The sequence below is a fragment of the Tripterygium wilfordii genome, chromosome 2 (genome assembly GCF_013401445.1).
Source record: "Tripterygium wilfordii isolate XIE 37 chromosome 2, ASM1340144v1, whole genome shotgun sequence".
NCBI lineage: Eukaryota > Viridiplantae > Streptophyta > Magnoliopsida > Celastrales > Celastraceae > Tripterygium > Tripterygium wilfordii.
In genome coordinates this window covers 9,542,254-9,559,564 of record NC_052233.1, presented here as the reverse complement: position 1 = coordinate 9,559,564, position 17,311 = coordinate 9,542,254, and the positions used below count along the sequence as shown (strand labels likewise).

General features: G+C 38.1%; 3 protein-coding genes across 3 annotated transcripts; all 3 read left to right on the top strand.

Moving 5' to 3' along the window:
- Window positions 1-495: 495 nt before the first annotated feature.
- On the top strand, window positions 496-4,398 carry LOC120007551. Its single transcript, XM_038857858.1, has 10 exons — window positions 496-1,054; window positions 1,435-1,532; window positions 1,637-1,682; window positions 2,099-2,181; window positions 2,264-2,328; window positions 2,582-2,643; window positions 3,447-3,506; window positions 3,737-3,769; window positions 3,977-4,042; window positions 4,156-4,398. Exons 1-10 carry the CDS (start codon window positions 629-631, stop codon window positions 4,198-4,200), a joined length of 984 nt encoding a protein of 327 aa, XP_038713786.1. The 5' UTR covers window positions 496-628; the 3' UTR covers window positions 4,201-4,398.
- Window positions 4,399-4,534: 136 nt separating this feature from the next.
- On the top strand, window positions 4,535-9,876 carry LOC120007542 (probable glucan 1,3-alpha-glucosidase). Its single transcript, XM_038857847.1, has 6 exons — window positions 4,535-6,367; window positions 6,732-7,005; window positions 7,079-7,214; window positions 7,971-8,181; window positions 8,262-8,468; window positions 9,065-9,876. The coding sequence occupies exons 1-6, from the start codon at window positions 4,784-4,786 to the stop codon at window positions 9,431-9,433; spliced, it is 2,781 nt and encodes a 926-aa protein (XP_038713775.1). The 5' UTR covers window positions 4,535-4,783; the 3' UTR covers window positions 9,434-9,876.
- Window positions 9,877-13,882: 4,006 nt separating this feature from the next.
- On the top strand, window positions 13,883-17,290 carry LOC120008772 (amino acid permease 2-like). The gene is made up of 7 exons (XM_038859148.1): window positions 13,883-13,983; window positions 14,997-15,135; window positions 15,239-15,472; window positions 15,651-15,744; window positions 15,848-16,062; window positions 16,161-16,300; window positions 16,381-17,290. The coding sequence occupies exons 1-7, from the start codon at window positions 13,978-13,980 to the stop codon at window positions 17,032-17,034; spliced, it is 1,482 nt and encodes a 493-aa protein (XP_038715076.1). The 5' UTR covers window positions 13,883-13,977; the 3' UTR covers window positions 17,035-17,290.
- The last annotated feature ends 21 nt before the right edge of the window (window positions 17,291-17,311 follow it).

Below are 17,311 nucleotides of genomic sequence, written 5' to 3'. Positions count from 1 at the left end.
TTTTACATTAAGTATATTAGATGCTTACGTTAATTTGAGGTTAAAGGCCTCAAATAAAAAATAATAGGTCCATAATTCACTAATTCTAACTCAGCCTATTAACTTATACTTATAAATTGTCAAATCCAAATCAATACAAGCCTCTCAACTGATTTCTCTCGCTCTCAAAATAGTTAACAAAGTCCTACGCCCCCTAGATAAAGAATTTTCCAAAAAATTCGCCCCCAACTCTCATACATTTTTTTTGCCCCTAATGATTTTAATTTATGATCCCACCACTAGTAAGATGTAGCCTAATTCTAGTTTACTAGAAAATATTTTTGATTTTCTAGTTTTCCAATTAGTATTTCCTTGGAAAATTAAATTATCGTTTAAGAAATCAGCAAAATAATTTTTTTTTTTAAAAAGAAGCTAAAATATTTAAATTTAAGGGTATGGGGCCTATGGGCAGCTATGAATTTAAACGAAAAAAAAAAAAAAAAAAAAAAAATCGACCCGCCGAGCGCCGACTATTGAAATGAAAATATCAGTGTAATCTACTCCTGCCTGTGTTTCCTTACGCAGAGAGAGCGACGAGAGCTTCAAGTCTGTGACTGTTGCAAATAGAAAGACGGTGACCACAACCGACATGGCCTTCTCAACCTTCACAATCTACTCTCGAAACCTTCCTTTCCTCTCTTCTCTTCACAGGGACCGACCATCCCCTTCTTCATATCCAGTCTCACTCGCAATTGCAAACCCTAACAAACCTGCTCTCCCGCTTTGTCTAGCCGTCAACGAGAGACGCTCTTCTTCTACTTCTACTTCTACTTCTTCAAGTAACAAGACGAAGAAGAAGAAGAGGAAGAAGGACAAAGACAATTTGAGCGATTTTGAGATTGTGGGGAACGTTGCCCTAGATGATGATGATGATGTCGCGTCTTCTTCTACTTCGGAGTCAAGAAATTCTTCTACTTCTTATCATTCGACGCCTTTGCCCAATCCGCCGGCGGGGTTTGTGGTGGATGATCAAGGGAAAGTTGTCATGGTTTCCAACAAACGGATTGTTACCATTGTGAGTAATCTCTACTTTCTCTTAGTTTAGTCGTTGCTAGTCTGTTGGGATTTACCCCAATTTTCCATATTCACGCGCATGGATGTTCTAATGTTGGTGTTGTTCATAGAGTTCCAGAAGTAGAGAAGCCCTGAGCTGCCCCTCATTTTTCTCTATTTTACACGGCTTCATGCTGCATATTGTTAATGCTGCCTAATTTACTGGGATTTGCTAATATGTCAGCCAATAATTAGAGAGTCACTTTTGTGATTGAAGAAAGCATCTTGAATGATGATACTTTAACAACCTTCCTTTCAGCTCATGTTGCTTTTTTTTAATAGCCTTGAAGACTTTGTTCTTTTTTCTTGTTTGCGTATTTAATTTCAAGAAGTGATAAGCAGGTTGATTCAACAAATAATTATCCATTAGAGTGCGTCATAAGGAGAGTGTTCAGGAGTTCACAAGGTGATGAATGTATGCTGCTCTGTCCCGTCGACACGTAAGTAATTTGCTTACTTGTTCATAATTTCTACATTAAAGAATTTTGAACGATGTCATTATGTTATTTCCTATGGTATCTAATCAGTAAATGTATTGTTGCAGTCCTGTCCAGATCTTAAAGAGCACAAATGTTGTTGGGTGGTCAGCTGTATGTGTTCTGACCCAATTTCTTCTATTTTGGAGATTACAGTTTATTGCTATTTTGAACATTATGGTTTTTTGCGTGATCGAGCAGGAAAAACTCTGAACTATGTTTTCATGCTTTCCCCCTATGCAAGCTCAACATGATTTCTTTTCTCAAAATTTGTGTTTAAATATGTTAAACAACATTTTTATTTTTCTAAAAGATTTTATTGAGAAAGATTCTTTGTGACCTGGCTACGTAAATGATCCCGATAAATATACTCTAAAATCAAAAGAACAGCCTAAGCATTAGAAAACTACTAACTGCCATGTTTGCTGCTTATTACGAGAAGGAATTGACCTATTCAGGCATCCCTTTCTTTTTCTCTGGTAAGCTTTACAATTCATCAAGTTCTAATTCTGCATGCTTCTGGATTTTAGGTCAGTGATGAAGAAGTTGAAGCTATTCTTCCCAATGTTGCTTTTGCTCTTGCCAAGATACATATGCATTTAGTATATAGCGGGTGTGATTCTCTAGAATCTTTCATTTATGTTATCGACTTGTTCTGGATAACTTTTAGTTTGATCCCTGTGTCTATTTATCAGGTTCTGTTATACAGCTCGTGGGGGGTTTTGCTATTCAGAAGATGACATATTTGATTTCCGCACAGGCAATGACTTCCTCTTATACAGACTCTGTCTATTATATGTTATGTACTGTTCTTGCACCCCTTTCTTTTTTTGTTGTAAGTTGCTATTACTTATGTATCAAGTTGGGGGAGAATGGCATAGGAAAGAAAAACTAGTATCTTAACTTAGAAATTCACTGCAGTTGTTTTATTATGTGGGTGTTTGCTTTGGAAAGCTTTGATTTGCAATCTGTACATGAGACGGTATGTTACCATATGCTTGAAAATGTTGCAGATAATGGACAAGATGTAGATGGGCTGCCATCTGAAGGTGTAGAAATTACGTGCTTCAATCTGGTAAAGTTAAATCTGTTCATACTTTTATGATTTAAAAAATTGGGTGAATAAACTGTTAAGAGTGGATGGATAAACTTGTGTTGCATATGCGGTAATGTTCTGTGCTGATATGGAACTCACAAGCAAGCTAGCGTGTATATTTTCTAGACCATTTAGTGAGTTGTATGATGCTCCTTCGGTCCTTCCATCTCCATCTTGCTCTGTATGTGCGGCTGTAAGGTCTGTATTTGAACATATGCACACATGTAGACATTTAAGTGTTGAAGACTGCCAAAGAGATGAGGAGCGAAGAGAGTGGTGTTCATTCAAATGATTGATGAGAAGCCTTGATTACAGTAAAGCCTTTTGTAACCACTTGAACAGAACTACAGGCAGTCTTTCATGCAATTCCCTTTGGTCATAATTCTTCTATATTACATTTGTGTTTATTTAGACTTCCTCCGTGTGTACTTTTTAGCTTGGAGAAGATAATTCCGTGCTCTTGCAATACTAGTCTTTAAACATGATGCTCTCTTTCTCCCTTCTTTTGCACTCATTAGTCTTCTTACACACACACATGCTTCCTCTCCATTACCCTGATTTCTCATATGGATTCATCTGTCCAACCCTACATTGTCTGAAATAAAGGCTTGATGATGATAACAATGACACACACACACGAGTATATTGACGTGTGCATAAAATAGTCTATGTTCATAAGCTAATATAATTTTGGACTCTAGTAGCCTCTAAAGTTTATTCATTTTATTTTTCACATTGGTCTTTGGGACCAAAGCATTATATGATGATCTTTGTACATGCAGGATGGTGCCCACTACATGATTTATACACCATCTGATCCGCTTTTATTTGTCGTTGTTAAGGTAATTTATAGGATGTACTTTTGCTTCATGTTGAGTACTAGTTTGCTGCTCTGGAACACTTTCTGCTCATTCATTTGGTTTTCATATTTATCCCTTCCCAATAACTTTCTTTATAACCGTTGTGATCCAAGACTAGTACTTTTTAACATCAGCTATCTAGCTTAAAAGTTGATGCGTATTCATCTAGGAGTTGCGAGTGGAACTTACAAGTTTGAATTCATGTCATGCAGGATCAAAATGGGCTTCTGCAAATAGCTGATGATGTAAGTAGTTATACATTTTATGAGTAGAACCATTTACTTTCTCCTGCTCTTTCAGACATGCGATTTATAGCTGCATGAAGTGTTTATTGTCGGTTGTTTCGTTTTCAAGTACGGAGATCAATCTGCAGCATTTGGTGAAAGTGAAAATTGAACTTTCTTATTTTGTTATGTCTCTGTTATATTCTAATTCTGTATTATTGGGTACAGGACTTACTGGATGACCCTGCTATCATAAGTGCCATAGATGAGGAAACTGAATTTAATGCCCTAGTGGTACGTAGTAGCTCTTTTTTCCAGACATATGTATTGCTAAATTTACTTGATATGATTTGGCTTGGCCTATGCCATTGTTTTTAGTGATTCATTCTCTGGTGTATAACTTACAGGAGGAAGAGGCTGCTCTCCTAGATTCATTACTGGGAAAAACATAACTTACTGGTCAAATTGCCAGATTGTATCCTCTTTCAGGGCTCTCTGGAGTAGTAATCAAGTGAAAGGTTCAGGAAAAGGAACTTGCGAACCTAAATATTCTTGTGTATATAAGAATTTTTTTGTTAGCTTGTCATATTGATTGGTTTTTTGTGTGAATTCAACTTCACAGTTATTTAATCTGGTTTGGTTTGTGTTCACAGCCCTCTATATTTTGTGTTCCTCTTCAGCAACCTGGTAGATTCAGTAACTGTTTTTAGGGACAACAACCGTTAATACGACGTCGTTTGGAGGGAAGAAAAATGGGCCATAAAAGACTGGATAGGTTTATTGGACTTATTGAGGGCCTGATTGGGCCTTTATATTATTGTCCAGTAAGCCTACTTGTGGCCCAGTCCATTAACCCACCGGTTATTATTTTATTCCATTCAAACTCCGCGGCTTCTCCAACTGCCTTGTCTGCACTGACTACGTGACTATGCCGTATGCCCGGGTCGGTCTTCTCGGCAGCTCTTTCTCAATCATAGGGTTCATTCGTTCTCTTTGACGACTCCATTTCCTTTACTGTGATTTCTCTCCCGGGAAATGAGAACCATCAACATCCTTATTCTCCTGCTTTTCCTTAGCTCCCAAACAGTCAATTCCTGGAAGAGGGAGGAGTTTCGCACCTGCAACCAAGCCCCCTTCTGTAAACGGGCCCGCTCTCGTAAGCCTGGCGCGTGCTCTCTAATCGTCCACGACGTCGCAGTTTCCGATGGTGGGCTCACTGCGAAGCTCCTTTCCAAGGATATCCCGGATCAAAGCCACGATGAAGATCAGGAGCCTTATCAAATCAAGCCCCTGATTCTCACTCTCTCAGTCTACCAGGATGGAATTATGCGGCTCAAAATTGATGAGGACCCGTCTCTGGACCCGCCTAAGAAGAGGTTCGAAGTTCCCGATGTGATTATCTCCGAATTCGATGCTAAGAAAATATGGCTACAGCGAGTATCCACGGAGACCATCGACGGCGATAGGGGGCCCTCCTCGATCGTCTACTTATCAGACGGCTACGAGGCGGTTCTCCGCCATGATCCCTTCGAAGTCTATGTCCGCGAAAAGGGGCGTAATGTCCGGGTTGTCTCGTTGAACTCTCATAGTCTCTTTGACTTCGAGCAACTGAGAACTAAAAAAGAAGGAGAGGATTGGGAAGAGAGGTTCAAGGGTCACACTGATACGAGGCCGTATGGTTCGCAGTCAATCAGCTTCGATGTGTCGTTTTATGAGGCGGATTTTGTGTCTGGGATACCTGAACACGCAACGAGCCTCGCCCTCAAACCTACTAGAGGGCCCGATGTGGAGCACTCCGAGCCTTATAGACTGTTCAATCTGGATGTCTTCGAGTATGTGCACGAGTCGCCATTTGGGTTATACGGGTCGATACCCCTCATGATAGGTCACGGCAAGTCGGGCAAGTCATCTGGGTTCTTTTGGTTGAATGCTGCGGAAATGCAGATTGATGTATTGGGCCCTGGGTGGGACGCAGAGTCTGGGATCTCCCTGCCTTCTTCACAGAGTCGAATTGATACATTTTGGATGAGTGAGGCTGGAATTGTTGATACATTCTTTTTCGTGGGGTCAGGGCCAAAGGATGTTGTTAAGCAATACACAAGCGTTACTGGTAAGCCTTCTATGCCACAGCTGTTTGCTACCGCATATCATCAAAGCAGGTGGAATTACAGGGATGAGGAAGATGTGGAGCATGTGGACTCTAAGTTTGATGAGCATGATATACCTTATGATGTTCTTTGGCTTGATATTGAACATACTGATGGAAAGAGGTACTTTACTTGGGATAAGGTCCAATTTCCACACCCAGATGAAATGCAGAGGAAATTGGCTGCTAAGGGAAGGCACATGGTGGCAGTTGTTGATCCTCATATTAAGCGGGATGAGTCCTTCCCCTTGCATAAGGAAGCTACTCAGAAGGGGTATTATATTAAGGATGCAAGTGGAAAAGATTTTGATGGGTGGTGCTGGGCTGGCTCTTCTTCTTATGTGGATATGTTGAGTCCAGAGATTAGGTCATGGTGGGGTGACAAATTCTCATACGAGAACTATGTTGGTTCAACTCCTTCACTGCATATTTGGAATGACATGAACGAGCCTTCTGTCTTCAATGGTCCTGAGGTATGTTGTTCACTATTCTTTGTTAGTTTTTTTATGAGGATATCAATTTTTTTCCTCCATATTTAACCATGCATTTCTATTCCCTTTGTAACTTTAATTGCATACATACTGTCCTTATAATGATATGAGGGAAATTAGTTATCTTATATTTATTTATGCCATTTTGGGAAATGAAAGCAATCTTTGATGTTTTGAGTGATTAAATGGGAAATAGAAGGCATATTCCCTAAATGAATAGCTCATTCTGTGATATTTTCACCTCCCATGTGTAGAGTGGGGAAGAGGGGTTTGGATGAAGTAGTTATATATCATTGTTCATGTTACTCATCCAAAAGAGGACAAACTGACTGTCATGTGGTGACAGTTGACTATGCCAAGGGATGCTTTACATTTTGGAGGCGTGGAACACCGTGAGTTGCACAATTCCAATGGATATTACTTCCATATGGCAACATCTGATGGGCTTTTGAAGCGTGAAGATGGGAAAGATAGGCCTTTTGTTCTATCAAGAGCCTTCTTCGCAGGAAGCCAAAGGTATGGAGCAGTTTGGACGGGAGACAATACAGCAGATTGGGATCAGCTGAGGGTTTCAGTCCCAATGGTGTTGACACTTGGTCTTAGTGGAATGCCGTTCACCGGTAATTATGATAAAAAGATTTTACAGTTCCAGTTCCTTTTAGAATGGCTGATTATAGTAGTTTTCTTTTTCAGGTGCTGATGTTGGCGGATTTTTTGGTAATCCCGAGCCCGAACTATTAGTTCGCTGGTACCAACTTGGTGCTTATTATCCTTTCTTTAGAGCCCACGCCCATCAGGATACCAAACGAAGAGAACCTTGGTTGCTTGGGTAGGGTATTTCTTTTGTTTAAGTTATTGTTTTTTTTCTCTGTTTTCCTGACTGTTTGCGGCAGGTGTTATTTTTATTTCTTTCTTTGTGGTGGTGAGACATGGAAAATTCAACTAAACTGTCAAGGAGGGAGATTCCAATGATAGGCATTTGTGAGATTAAATAAGAAAATAAGAGTTGAATATTTTGTTACATAAGCATAATAGTTCTCATTAATAGTCTATACAGCCAAGTTTTAAAACTGGCAAATCCCAAACAGATTGGGAGTTGGGAGCAACCAAAGCTTTGACTCGGTTCAGGCTCACCTATTATTGCCTTGTTGCCTAACTCATTTGCCTGATAACTGATTCTCGAATCGAGCTCTTAGCTTTCTTGGAAATTCTTGGAACACTTTTGAGATGTGTCTTGTATATGGTTGATGAGGTGATTATGAACTGATTATAAATAATTTACTTGGGTTAGGATATGTAGATGAGATGAAAGACTGGTGTATGACTTTTTTGGTTGTTTTTGCCATGGGATGTTGACTTCCATGGTTTTGATATTCTTGAACTATTGGGTATGACATTGGCATAAGTTGCCCAAACACAAACAGACTCTTTTAAGTGTTGATATTGCACTTGCTTCAAGCCTTAGTTTAAACAGACTTTGTTAATTATGTTTACTGATAATTCTTGATGGTTCAATAAAAAAATTTCCATAAAAAAAAGAGAGAAGATAATTGTTTTTACAATTCTTTCTGTTTACAAATTACAGAGAGCGTAAAACAGAACTTATAAAAGAGGCAATTCATGTTCGTTACATATTGCTCCCATATTTCTACGCCTTATTCAGAGAGGCAAACACTACTGGTGTTCCTGTTGCTCGTCCATTGTGGATGGAGTTTCCTTCTGACGAAGCTACGTTCAGCAATGATGAAGCTTTCATGGTTGGAAGCAGTCTCTTGGTGCAAGGAATCTACACAGAGGTAGTATAATGGCCTGATTATATTTCTTTGTTTATTTTCATATTATACTGGCGTCACAAGTTGATGTTTCGTTCAACCAGCGAGCTAAACATGCATCAGTGTATTTGCCTGGGAAAGAGTCATGGTATGACATAAAAACTGGAAGTACTTATAAGGGAGGCAAATTTTACAAACTGGATGTGTCAGAAGAGAGTATCCCTGCTTTCCAAAAGGCTGGAACCATCATACCAAGAAAAGATCGATTTCGTAGAAGCTCTACTCAAATGATTAATGATCCTTACACTCTGGTATGTAGTTGATGTCTCTAATTTTATAGGCCCATGCAACAAGTGTGCATTTCTAATGCTGTGAGTCTTCATTTTGCACGGTTTCTTATTACACTTATTTCTCTCTTTTGATGTGGGCCGTCTAGGAAGTTGACAAAATTTTGCCAGTTAAACCAAACCACTGAAATCAGCTGGCCACTCTGAACCAAGAAAAACCCGTAACTTATTGTGGCATTTGTTCAACTCTGCTCGAGTCAAGGTCAATGGAACATTAATTTCAAACTACTTGAGTTGAAGTCTATTTGAAAACCTCAACTTCAAGTAGTCAAACTTCTAAGCATCCTGTCCTAAGGGCAGGAGTTCAAATGAATCACAATTCACAACAGCAACAGCTGCGAACTAATTGGATTACTAAATAGATACTTTTGCATCTATTCCACGGTTGGTTCAACTGTATAATGTTTCATTTTGAACTAAGAGGTAACTAACTATCATGAGTTATTTAGGCCTTATATATTTAAGGGTGCGCTATGTGCCTATGTCTTTATGCGACTGATAAACTTTTAAGTTACTATTTTTGTATTGTTTGAGCAGCTACTAATATGTTGCCTCTGTAGGTGATAGCTGTAAACAGTTCCCTGGCAGCTGAAGGTGAACTCTATGTTGATGATGGCAAGAGCTTCGAATTTGAGAAAGGGGCCTACATACATCGCCGCTTTGTGCTCTCAAACGGCAAACTTACATCCTCAAACATGGCTTCTGTTCCTTCAGGAAAATCTATGTTCTTTTCAGAGTGCATTGTAGAGAGGATAATACTACTTGGATACCCGTCTGGACCTAAGAGTGCTCTCATAGAACCAGCAAATCAGAAGGTTGAAATCGTGCTTGGGCCACCTTGGCCACAAGGAGGACGTGGGAAAGCTGTTGTAACCATACGCAAGCCTGGTGTCCGGATTTCAGATGATTGGACGATTAAAATCTTGTGAGCGCTGCTGATTCCCATTTAAGTTCAATCAGGAATACAAAATCTCTACTGTTGTAACTTGTAGGGACTCTTGATGAGCAGGAAGCTCATAGCCATTGGTCATGAAAACCGTAAAGCACAATTTGTCATGTACGATTTACACGTAAAGCAGGCCGCCCTCCGTAGGACCTTCATGAATTGTTCTCTCTCCTTTTGCTCTCCCAAGGAGCCGCAGTATTTAATAACAAATGGTCCAATAGAGGAGTTGGTAGACTGGTTTTTGTAAAGATTTGGACCATCTGAACAGTTGTCCTTTTTTTTTTTTTAAGCTTGTGCATGGTTAGAAATATCATGGCGTTGAGAAATTGTGAAATCCTGTAACAGAAACCAAGTTTTCTCCTTTGTAGTTAGTGAGATACTGTCATTGTCTAATTTCCTTCCTATGCAGGTCCTGAAGTCGTTACATATTTGTCTTGGACTCTTTATATTAATTTATCAGCGGATGACAGCTTTCTTAAATTCATGATGAGCCACTAGAGTGAATGATCTAGCGAATCACTTGACGATAATCTAATTGGTTATTTCTTCGAACTTAGAGTGTAAAGAATTTCGTCTGAAATTAGGAATTTCATTCTAAGCTGACACCATTATTTTCAAGTGACTTGCATTAGTCTCGACTCAACTAACTTAGCCTATCAGAAGGTTTGCGTGTGCTTAGTCCAACTTGAGTTTTGTCATTATTTTTAAGTGGTTTGCACTGAGTCTTGGCCCAACTAATTTATTAGAATGTCAAACGATTTGCGCGTGCCTAGCTCAACTCGAGTTTGGGCTTAGTGAATGACTTGTGCCAAACCCTAATCCTATGAGGTCCTCAAGTACCATATCGGGGATTATGATTCAATTATTTCAACTCAAAAATCATTATATTTTTCTAACAATTCTCCTATAAAGAGACCAAAAGGAGCTAGCAATTGTTGTCTACAATGATAAAAAGAAGAGAGGGAAGACAAGTGGGGTTGTCGCGGAACCATACGACAAGTAATGTGAACTTTAAAAAAATGCACATTAACTAGCATCTTCTCTTTTCTTGCTGCCTGCAACAAATACACACAAAGTTGTAGACAAATTATTAATATGGAGTACTAGATATGGAGCCATCTATCACGTGGACATCACGTGCCTTCTAGCATTGCATGAACTTTGTCAATAATTCATGGTTTCAATACAAAGAAAATGCAACCCTTTTAAGGACGCGTAAAAGGGTAACCAAAATGAGATTCATTGAAACTTATGGGAGCAGGCAGAGTAGAGATAAGGATTGGCAACAAAAAAGTGGTATTACAAGATAATGTCTTTATCTTTTGGTGTATTGCAAGTGACAGACAGCATCAAAGATGTACATATGGTCACTACTCTCTTTTTTTGCAGTAGTGGCATATATATTCAAACATTTTGCAGATCTACAATGGTTGTTGGCTTGATTTTCTTCCTTATTTACTCTCTTAGAGCCCAGCAAGTTGCTATATCCATATATATACAAACAATTAGGATAACTCAAAACTATTTTCATCACATTTAACACACCTTTAATTGGACAAACCTAGCCTTAAATAAAGCCAATCCACCAAATGTACAGTGTGTTGATATACTTAGTAGTTTTTTATTTGACACAAGTTTTTCATTAAAGGCGGCTCGAGATGCATAATTAAAGGTATGGGGAGCATGTTGAAGTTGCAACTTGTTTTGTGAAATCAGAGGGTGAATGAATTTTTCTAGAGTCAAACCGTATGAATTCAAAAGGTTCTAAGTTCTATTTTCACTGAGAGTAATATTTTTGTGATCACGCGTTAGGCTTTGACATAACATACCCTGTCATGAGGTGGAAAAGTTTTGTGCTTGATGACATGAGTTTAGACTCATACTAGATATTCAAAAGGATAAGTTTGTATTGTGTCGGGAAAAGAAAATTCCACTAACCCACTAACTGTTAATTCATTTGATCATGTAATGATTAGGAAGGGCCAAGATTTAGAGTGAAAAAAAAATCTAGGATAGAATTTTATGATTTGCAATTCGATCCGCTGTCGCGGTCATATTAATTAACTTAATTAATTAAGCGATATGAGAATCAAACAACTTGAGTGTAATATCTTGCTCTAAATCAGAAAATTTCTAGTTGGCGAAAGGAAGAATGTGAAGTTGTTCAGCACTCATTGCTTAAATAGTTACACAAGCAAGAACGGAGTCAGGATTTGATGTCGGGGACTACTAAAAGTTGACGGGGTCTAGATTTTTTGAGGGCTATTTACAATATCACACCTATTTAATTGACAATATAATTTACTGAGATTAGCTGGTTAGGCATTTAGGCTTATCAAGAGTTGAGAGTCTTGAGACGAACATACGAAGGAACACGGATACGGTTACATACTTGCACCAACAAAGGAGAGTAAGAGATGAAACGATTCGTCAATCAAGCAAATAGAGGATGTACTCCCATAAGAAGACAGTGAAGACTTAGATGAAGACTTAGCCAGTTAGGGTCTTAGACGATATAATTAGTACTTAATCACTTAGGGCTTTAGACAATTAGGGCCTTAGATATTTAGTTTTGTGCTTGTATATAAAGTGTGTCTTTAATTTAGGTGGCTTGATGTATATTTAGATATAGACATGTATATAAATGCATTTATTTATTTATTAATTTATATATAAATGCATAAATATAGCCTGTAGTCCCCCTCTATCCACCCTTGTACACAAGAGTGACTGAACTAGGGGAGGTTTATTTAAAAGAACAAATTGTATATGGACTTATACGGCCAAGTGTTGGACAGTATTGAGACAGATATATATATATATATATATATATATATATATATATATATATTTCCCAATAAGGTTAAGTGGCTGGTTCATGCATGGCAAGTGTTAGGTTTAATTAGGTAAATGATTACACAAACAACACAACACAACACAACACACAGAATGGACAAGTCATGAATTAGAACTTGTTTGCTGGTGGGAAGTGGCTGTTTGTGTTGGTTTATGAGTGAGATTATAAAACCTTGCAAGGCTTCATACTTCAACATTGACCATTAGGAGATGGGTGATGGGATCGTGACACAAGTTAAAAGTCCATGCAGTAGAAGTCATTATAATTTTTTGAAATTTTAATCACAGATATCCAATCTGTTTATCAAATTTAAAAAATTATCTAGACTTCACATTAATAAACAAACTAAACATCTGTGATTAAAATTACAATTACTTCGTAGTCGGATTGTAACACTTAAAATAAGATTCGACCCTGAGGCATACTGAAAACTATGGCACTAGAAGTGACCGGTTATATTGATTAGGGGGTTGTAGGCCCAATGTGATGGTGCTATAACGGGATCTTGACCTAACCTACATTGATTACACCCACAATATGTATGTATATATGTAGACTATAGAATGAAACCCACTTTATGTATGTATATTGTATATAGAGTATGTAGACTATAGAATAGAGTATGAGTATGAGTATGGAGTATGGACCCACTACCCAATTTGGTGGTCTAACCCTTCAAAGTTCAAAACCCACTTTCAATGGTGGTTGCTTCTGCAGTTTCCTGCCCTCCATACAAAAACAAATACAATGATGCCTTGTCACAATCTAACATTAAATAAAATATCCCATGCCACACAAAAACCCTAATACTCTTTCTTTGGAATTTGTTCATCTTTAATTGCAGGGAAGTTAATTATAGACATTAAAGAAGTTGTTTTTTTCCACTGTAATTTAGTTACCATTACTAGGGAAGTTAAATATTTTTTAAAAAATTCATCATAATCCACTCTAAACCTTTAACCTTGAACCTAAACAAATTCGAAAGATGGTTTCTATAACAAAATGATTATATTACAACATTATGTCTTCACTTGTATCCACACGTGGCGTGACGTTTCCCGATGAATCCATCACCTTTTGCCATTGAAACGGATTTAGTGAGTGAAGTGATTATCAAAATTAATATACTAATTAACCTTTGAAGGACAATACAAACCTTTAGAATATACAAAATTAATGTAATGATAAGAGCACTTAGTTTGTGCAATAACTTATCTTCCCTTGGTCTTTGGGCATCCATCCATCCATCCCTATATTGTGTAGGGAAATTAGGTTCTTTCTATTTCCACATTAATGATTTTCCATTATTTAAATCACACAAAAGCTTCAACACTAACTCAAAAACAAACCAATCAAATAAATGGTGATTACAAAGCAATGGAGAAGGAAGAAGCATTGATTCTTCTCTTTCAACAAGGGTGGAGGAGAGACTAGACACGTGAGAGAGCAATTACAAAAGCTAGCTTTAATGGGTTTTTTATAAAACTAGACATGATTTCTTGTCCTTTGTATGGGTTTCTCTGCATATATAATCAATGGTGGCCAAACCAGAGAGAGTGCAGCAATTGGTCCTCTAAACCCATCTGTTTCTTTTCATATCAATAAACCCCTCTCTTTGTACATATTCTATTGAGGGGGGAAGAGAGTGTAAGAAACTCTTGTTAATAACAATGCAGGTATGGTATGAAAATAGATCTCTATAATGATTTGATGAGTGGTTACGGCAATAGCCTTGTTTATTTAGTATTGAATCTTCCTTAAGCATGCACCCATTAGTTTGTCTTTATGTTGTTATTAGCTTCCATTGTTTTTGGAGCTAAAAACAGGTGTGTTTGCATATGGATGCTACACTAATGACCCTTAGTTTAATCATAAAGCTTTGTGATCATATTGTTTATGCTAGTTTTTATGTCATTTTGAGGCAACAAATACACAAATGAAGTCGGTTTCATTTGTATGTATAAAAATGTTATTGAAGAAGAGCAACTAATTCACTCTAAACACTACAAATCAATATTGTATGTCCTAGGGCCTCAATTCGCACGACTTTATTCTTATAAGCTATCGTTAAGCATAGAAAATGTCTCGGTTTGTATGAAAGGGAATTGACATTTATTTACTTGATTGAGTTATGTCAATCTGACACGGGATTTTAGAGTTTACAGTTTGTAGGTGAAGTGGTCAGCTGCATTTTGATGTTAAAGGGTTAAGTCTTCTAGGAAATTGAGAAGAAAAACAGTCAGTGAATGGTGAAACACAAAGTTGAGAGAGAGAGAGTTGACTAAAATACTCTAGTCTTTGATGGGTTGATGGCTATTTTGAAAAAGTACAAATAAATAATGATATGTCCATTCTCATTGGCTATCCTATGAGAAGGTTTTTAATTTATTATTATTATTTTTTCAATACTTTCTTATTTCAAATTTTGCTTTTGACATTATTTTATTCATGAAAAACCACTATATATACCCTCTTAACTCACACTACCCTTTCACACAACACATTGAGTAGTACTCCAAACTTCTCCTCTCCCCTTCAACTATCCCAACCTTGACTTGCATAACTTTCAAAAGTACTTGCAAGTGAGCTCTTCAGTCTAAGTACACAACCCATATTTGGTCATTTGGGTTTAAGTTCTCTAACTTTATTAAGCAACTCTTGTGTGTTTTGCTCTGTTCTGCATACAAAGATGGGTGACAATGCTGCCGCAAAGAACCAGCACCAACACCACCTCCACAACCACAACCAAGTATTTGACATCTCCATTGATGTGATTCCTCAAAATGACTCCAAATGCTTCGACGACGATGGCCGTCTCAAACGAACTGGTAATCTCCATTCACATCCCCTGTTTTTTCTCTGTTTTTTTTATACAATATTTGGTGAGGGAAAGTATGTTTACAGTTGATATTTTTTTGACATGTTAATCAGGAAACATATGGACTGCTAGTGCTCATATAATAACAGCTGTGATTGGATCTGGAGTGCTGTCCTTAGCATGGGCAATTGCTCAGTTGGGATGGATTGCTGGCCCTGCTGTCATGATTTTATTCTCCTTAGTCAGCTTCTACACCTCTTCTCTCCTCTCTGATTGTTATCGAACAGGCGACACAGTTTCAGGAAAGCGAAACTACACTTACATGGATGCTGTCCGGTCCATTCTCGGTAAGTATCAGCGGAACAAGAAGTAACTAGTTATGGAACAAAGAAGTTTTGGTTGGGATGGTGAAGTTGATTGTGTAACTCCTTAACGGGAGGCCACGAGTTCAACTCCCACGTCCAACAGTTTCGGCGTTATTTCTCTTACATGTTGTGATTATCGTTTTTGTTTGTGTTTTATTAGGTGGTGCTAAGTTCAAGGCATGTGGACTAATTCAGTACCTGAATCTTTTTGGTATTGCAATTGGTTACACCATTGCAGCTTCTATAAGCATGATGTGAGTTTTCATCCCAATACTCAAATTAAAAAATTGGCTCAATAGTTTCAATCTCTTATTTATTTGTTTGATTGATGAGTTCTTTTGTATTGAAAATGTGCAGGGCGATTAAGCGGTCAGACTGTTTCCATGAGAGTGGTGATAAGAACCCATGTCCAATGTCTAGCACTCCATACATGATCATGTTTGGTGTGGCAGAAATCATGCTTTCTCAGATTCCAGACTTTGATCAAATCTGGTGGCTCTCAATTGTAGCTGCAGTCATGTCTTTTACCTACTCATCAATTGGTCTTGGCCTTGGAATTGCTGAAGTTGCAGGTCTGAAACTGCTTTCATAGCTTGTTGCTGAAAATGGAAGATTGAAAATGGGATTGTTTTAGTTAAATTTACATGAGCTTTTGGTCATTGATTTACAGCTGCCGGAACGATCAAGGGAAATCTCACCGGAATAACCATTGGAACTGTAACACAAACTCAAAAGATATGGAGGAGTTTTCAAGCTCTTGGTGACATTGCATTTGCCTACTCATTCTCAGTAATCCTTATTGAAATTCAGGTATATAATTACTCACCCCCCAAAAGCCATAAAGGCCAGCCTTTTCAAGCTTGAGCTAATTTTTGATTTCTGCAATTCAGGACACGGTTAAGTCACCCCCAGCGGAATCAAAGACGATGAAGAAAGCCGCGAAAATCAGCATTTCAGTAACAACAGCTTTCTATATGCTTTGTGGGTGCTTTGGTTATGCAGCTCTTGGAGAATTTGCACCAGGAAATCTCCTAACAGGCTTTGGTTTCAAGCACCCATTTTGGCTTCTGGACATTGCCAATGCCACAATTGTAGTTCACCTAATTGGAGCATACCAAGTATTCTGTCAACCAATTTTCGCCTTCATCGAAAAGAAAGCACAGGAACAATGGCCTGAAAGTTACTTCATATCCAAGGAATTCAAAGTCCCAGTTCCAGGGTTCAGGCCTTATAATCTTAACCTCTTTAGATTGGTATGGAGGACGGTTTTCGTGATCGCGACCACTGTTATATCGATGCTGCTACCGTTCTTCAACGACATTGTAGGGATTCTTGGGGCATTTGGGTTTTGGCCTTTGACAGTTTACTTCCCAGTGGAGATGTACATTGCACAGAAGAAGATACCAAAGTGGAGCACAAGATGGGTTTGTCTCCAAATGTTAAGTATGGCATGCCTTATGATTTCCATTGTTGCTGGTATTGGCTCAATTGCAGGTGTTGTGCTTGATCTCAAGGTGTACAGACCATTCAAGACAAGCTACTGAGAGAATAACTGTTAAGACAGAAAAAGAAAAACCTTAAAAGATTGAAAATTAGGATTTCCTGTCCATGGATGAAAAAAGAGGCCCCTCAAGTTTGGAGGTGTAATGGTGTGGTTCATTTGTAGTTTCATGTTCTGATTGAAACTTTTTTTCTTTTCGCATTTATTTATGTTGTTTCAAGTGTCAAATGTAATTATGTTTGTGGAGTCCAAGAATCTGAATCTCAATCAATCTATGGCAATTCCAAGTCCTTAAGAGATTTACTGATATAAATTTCCTA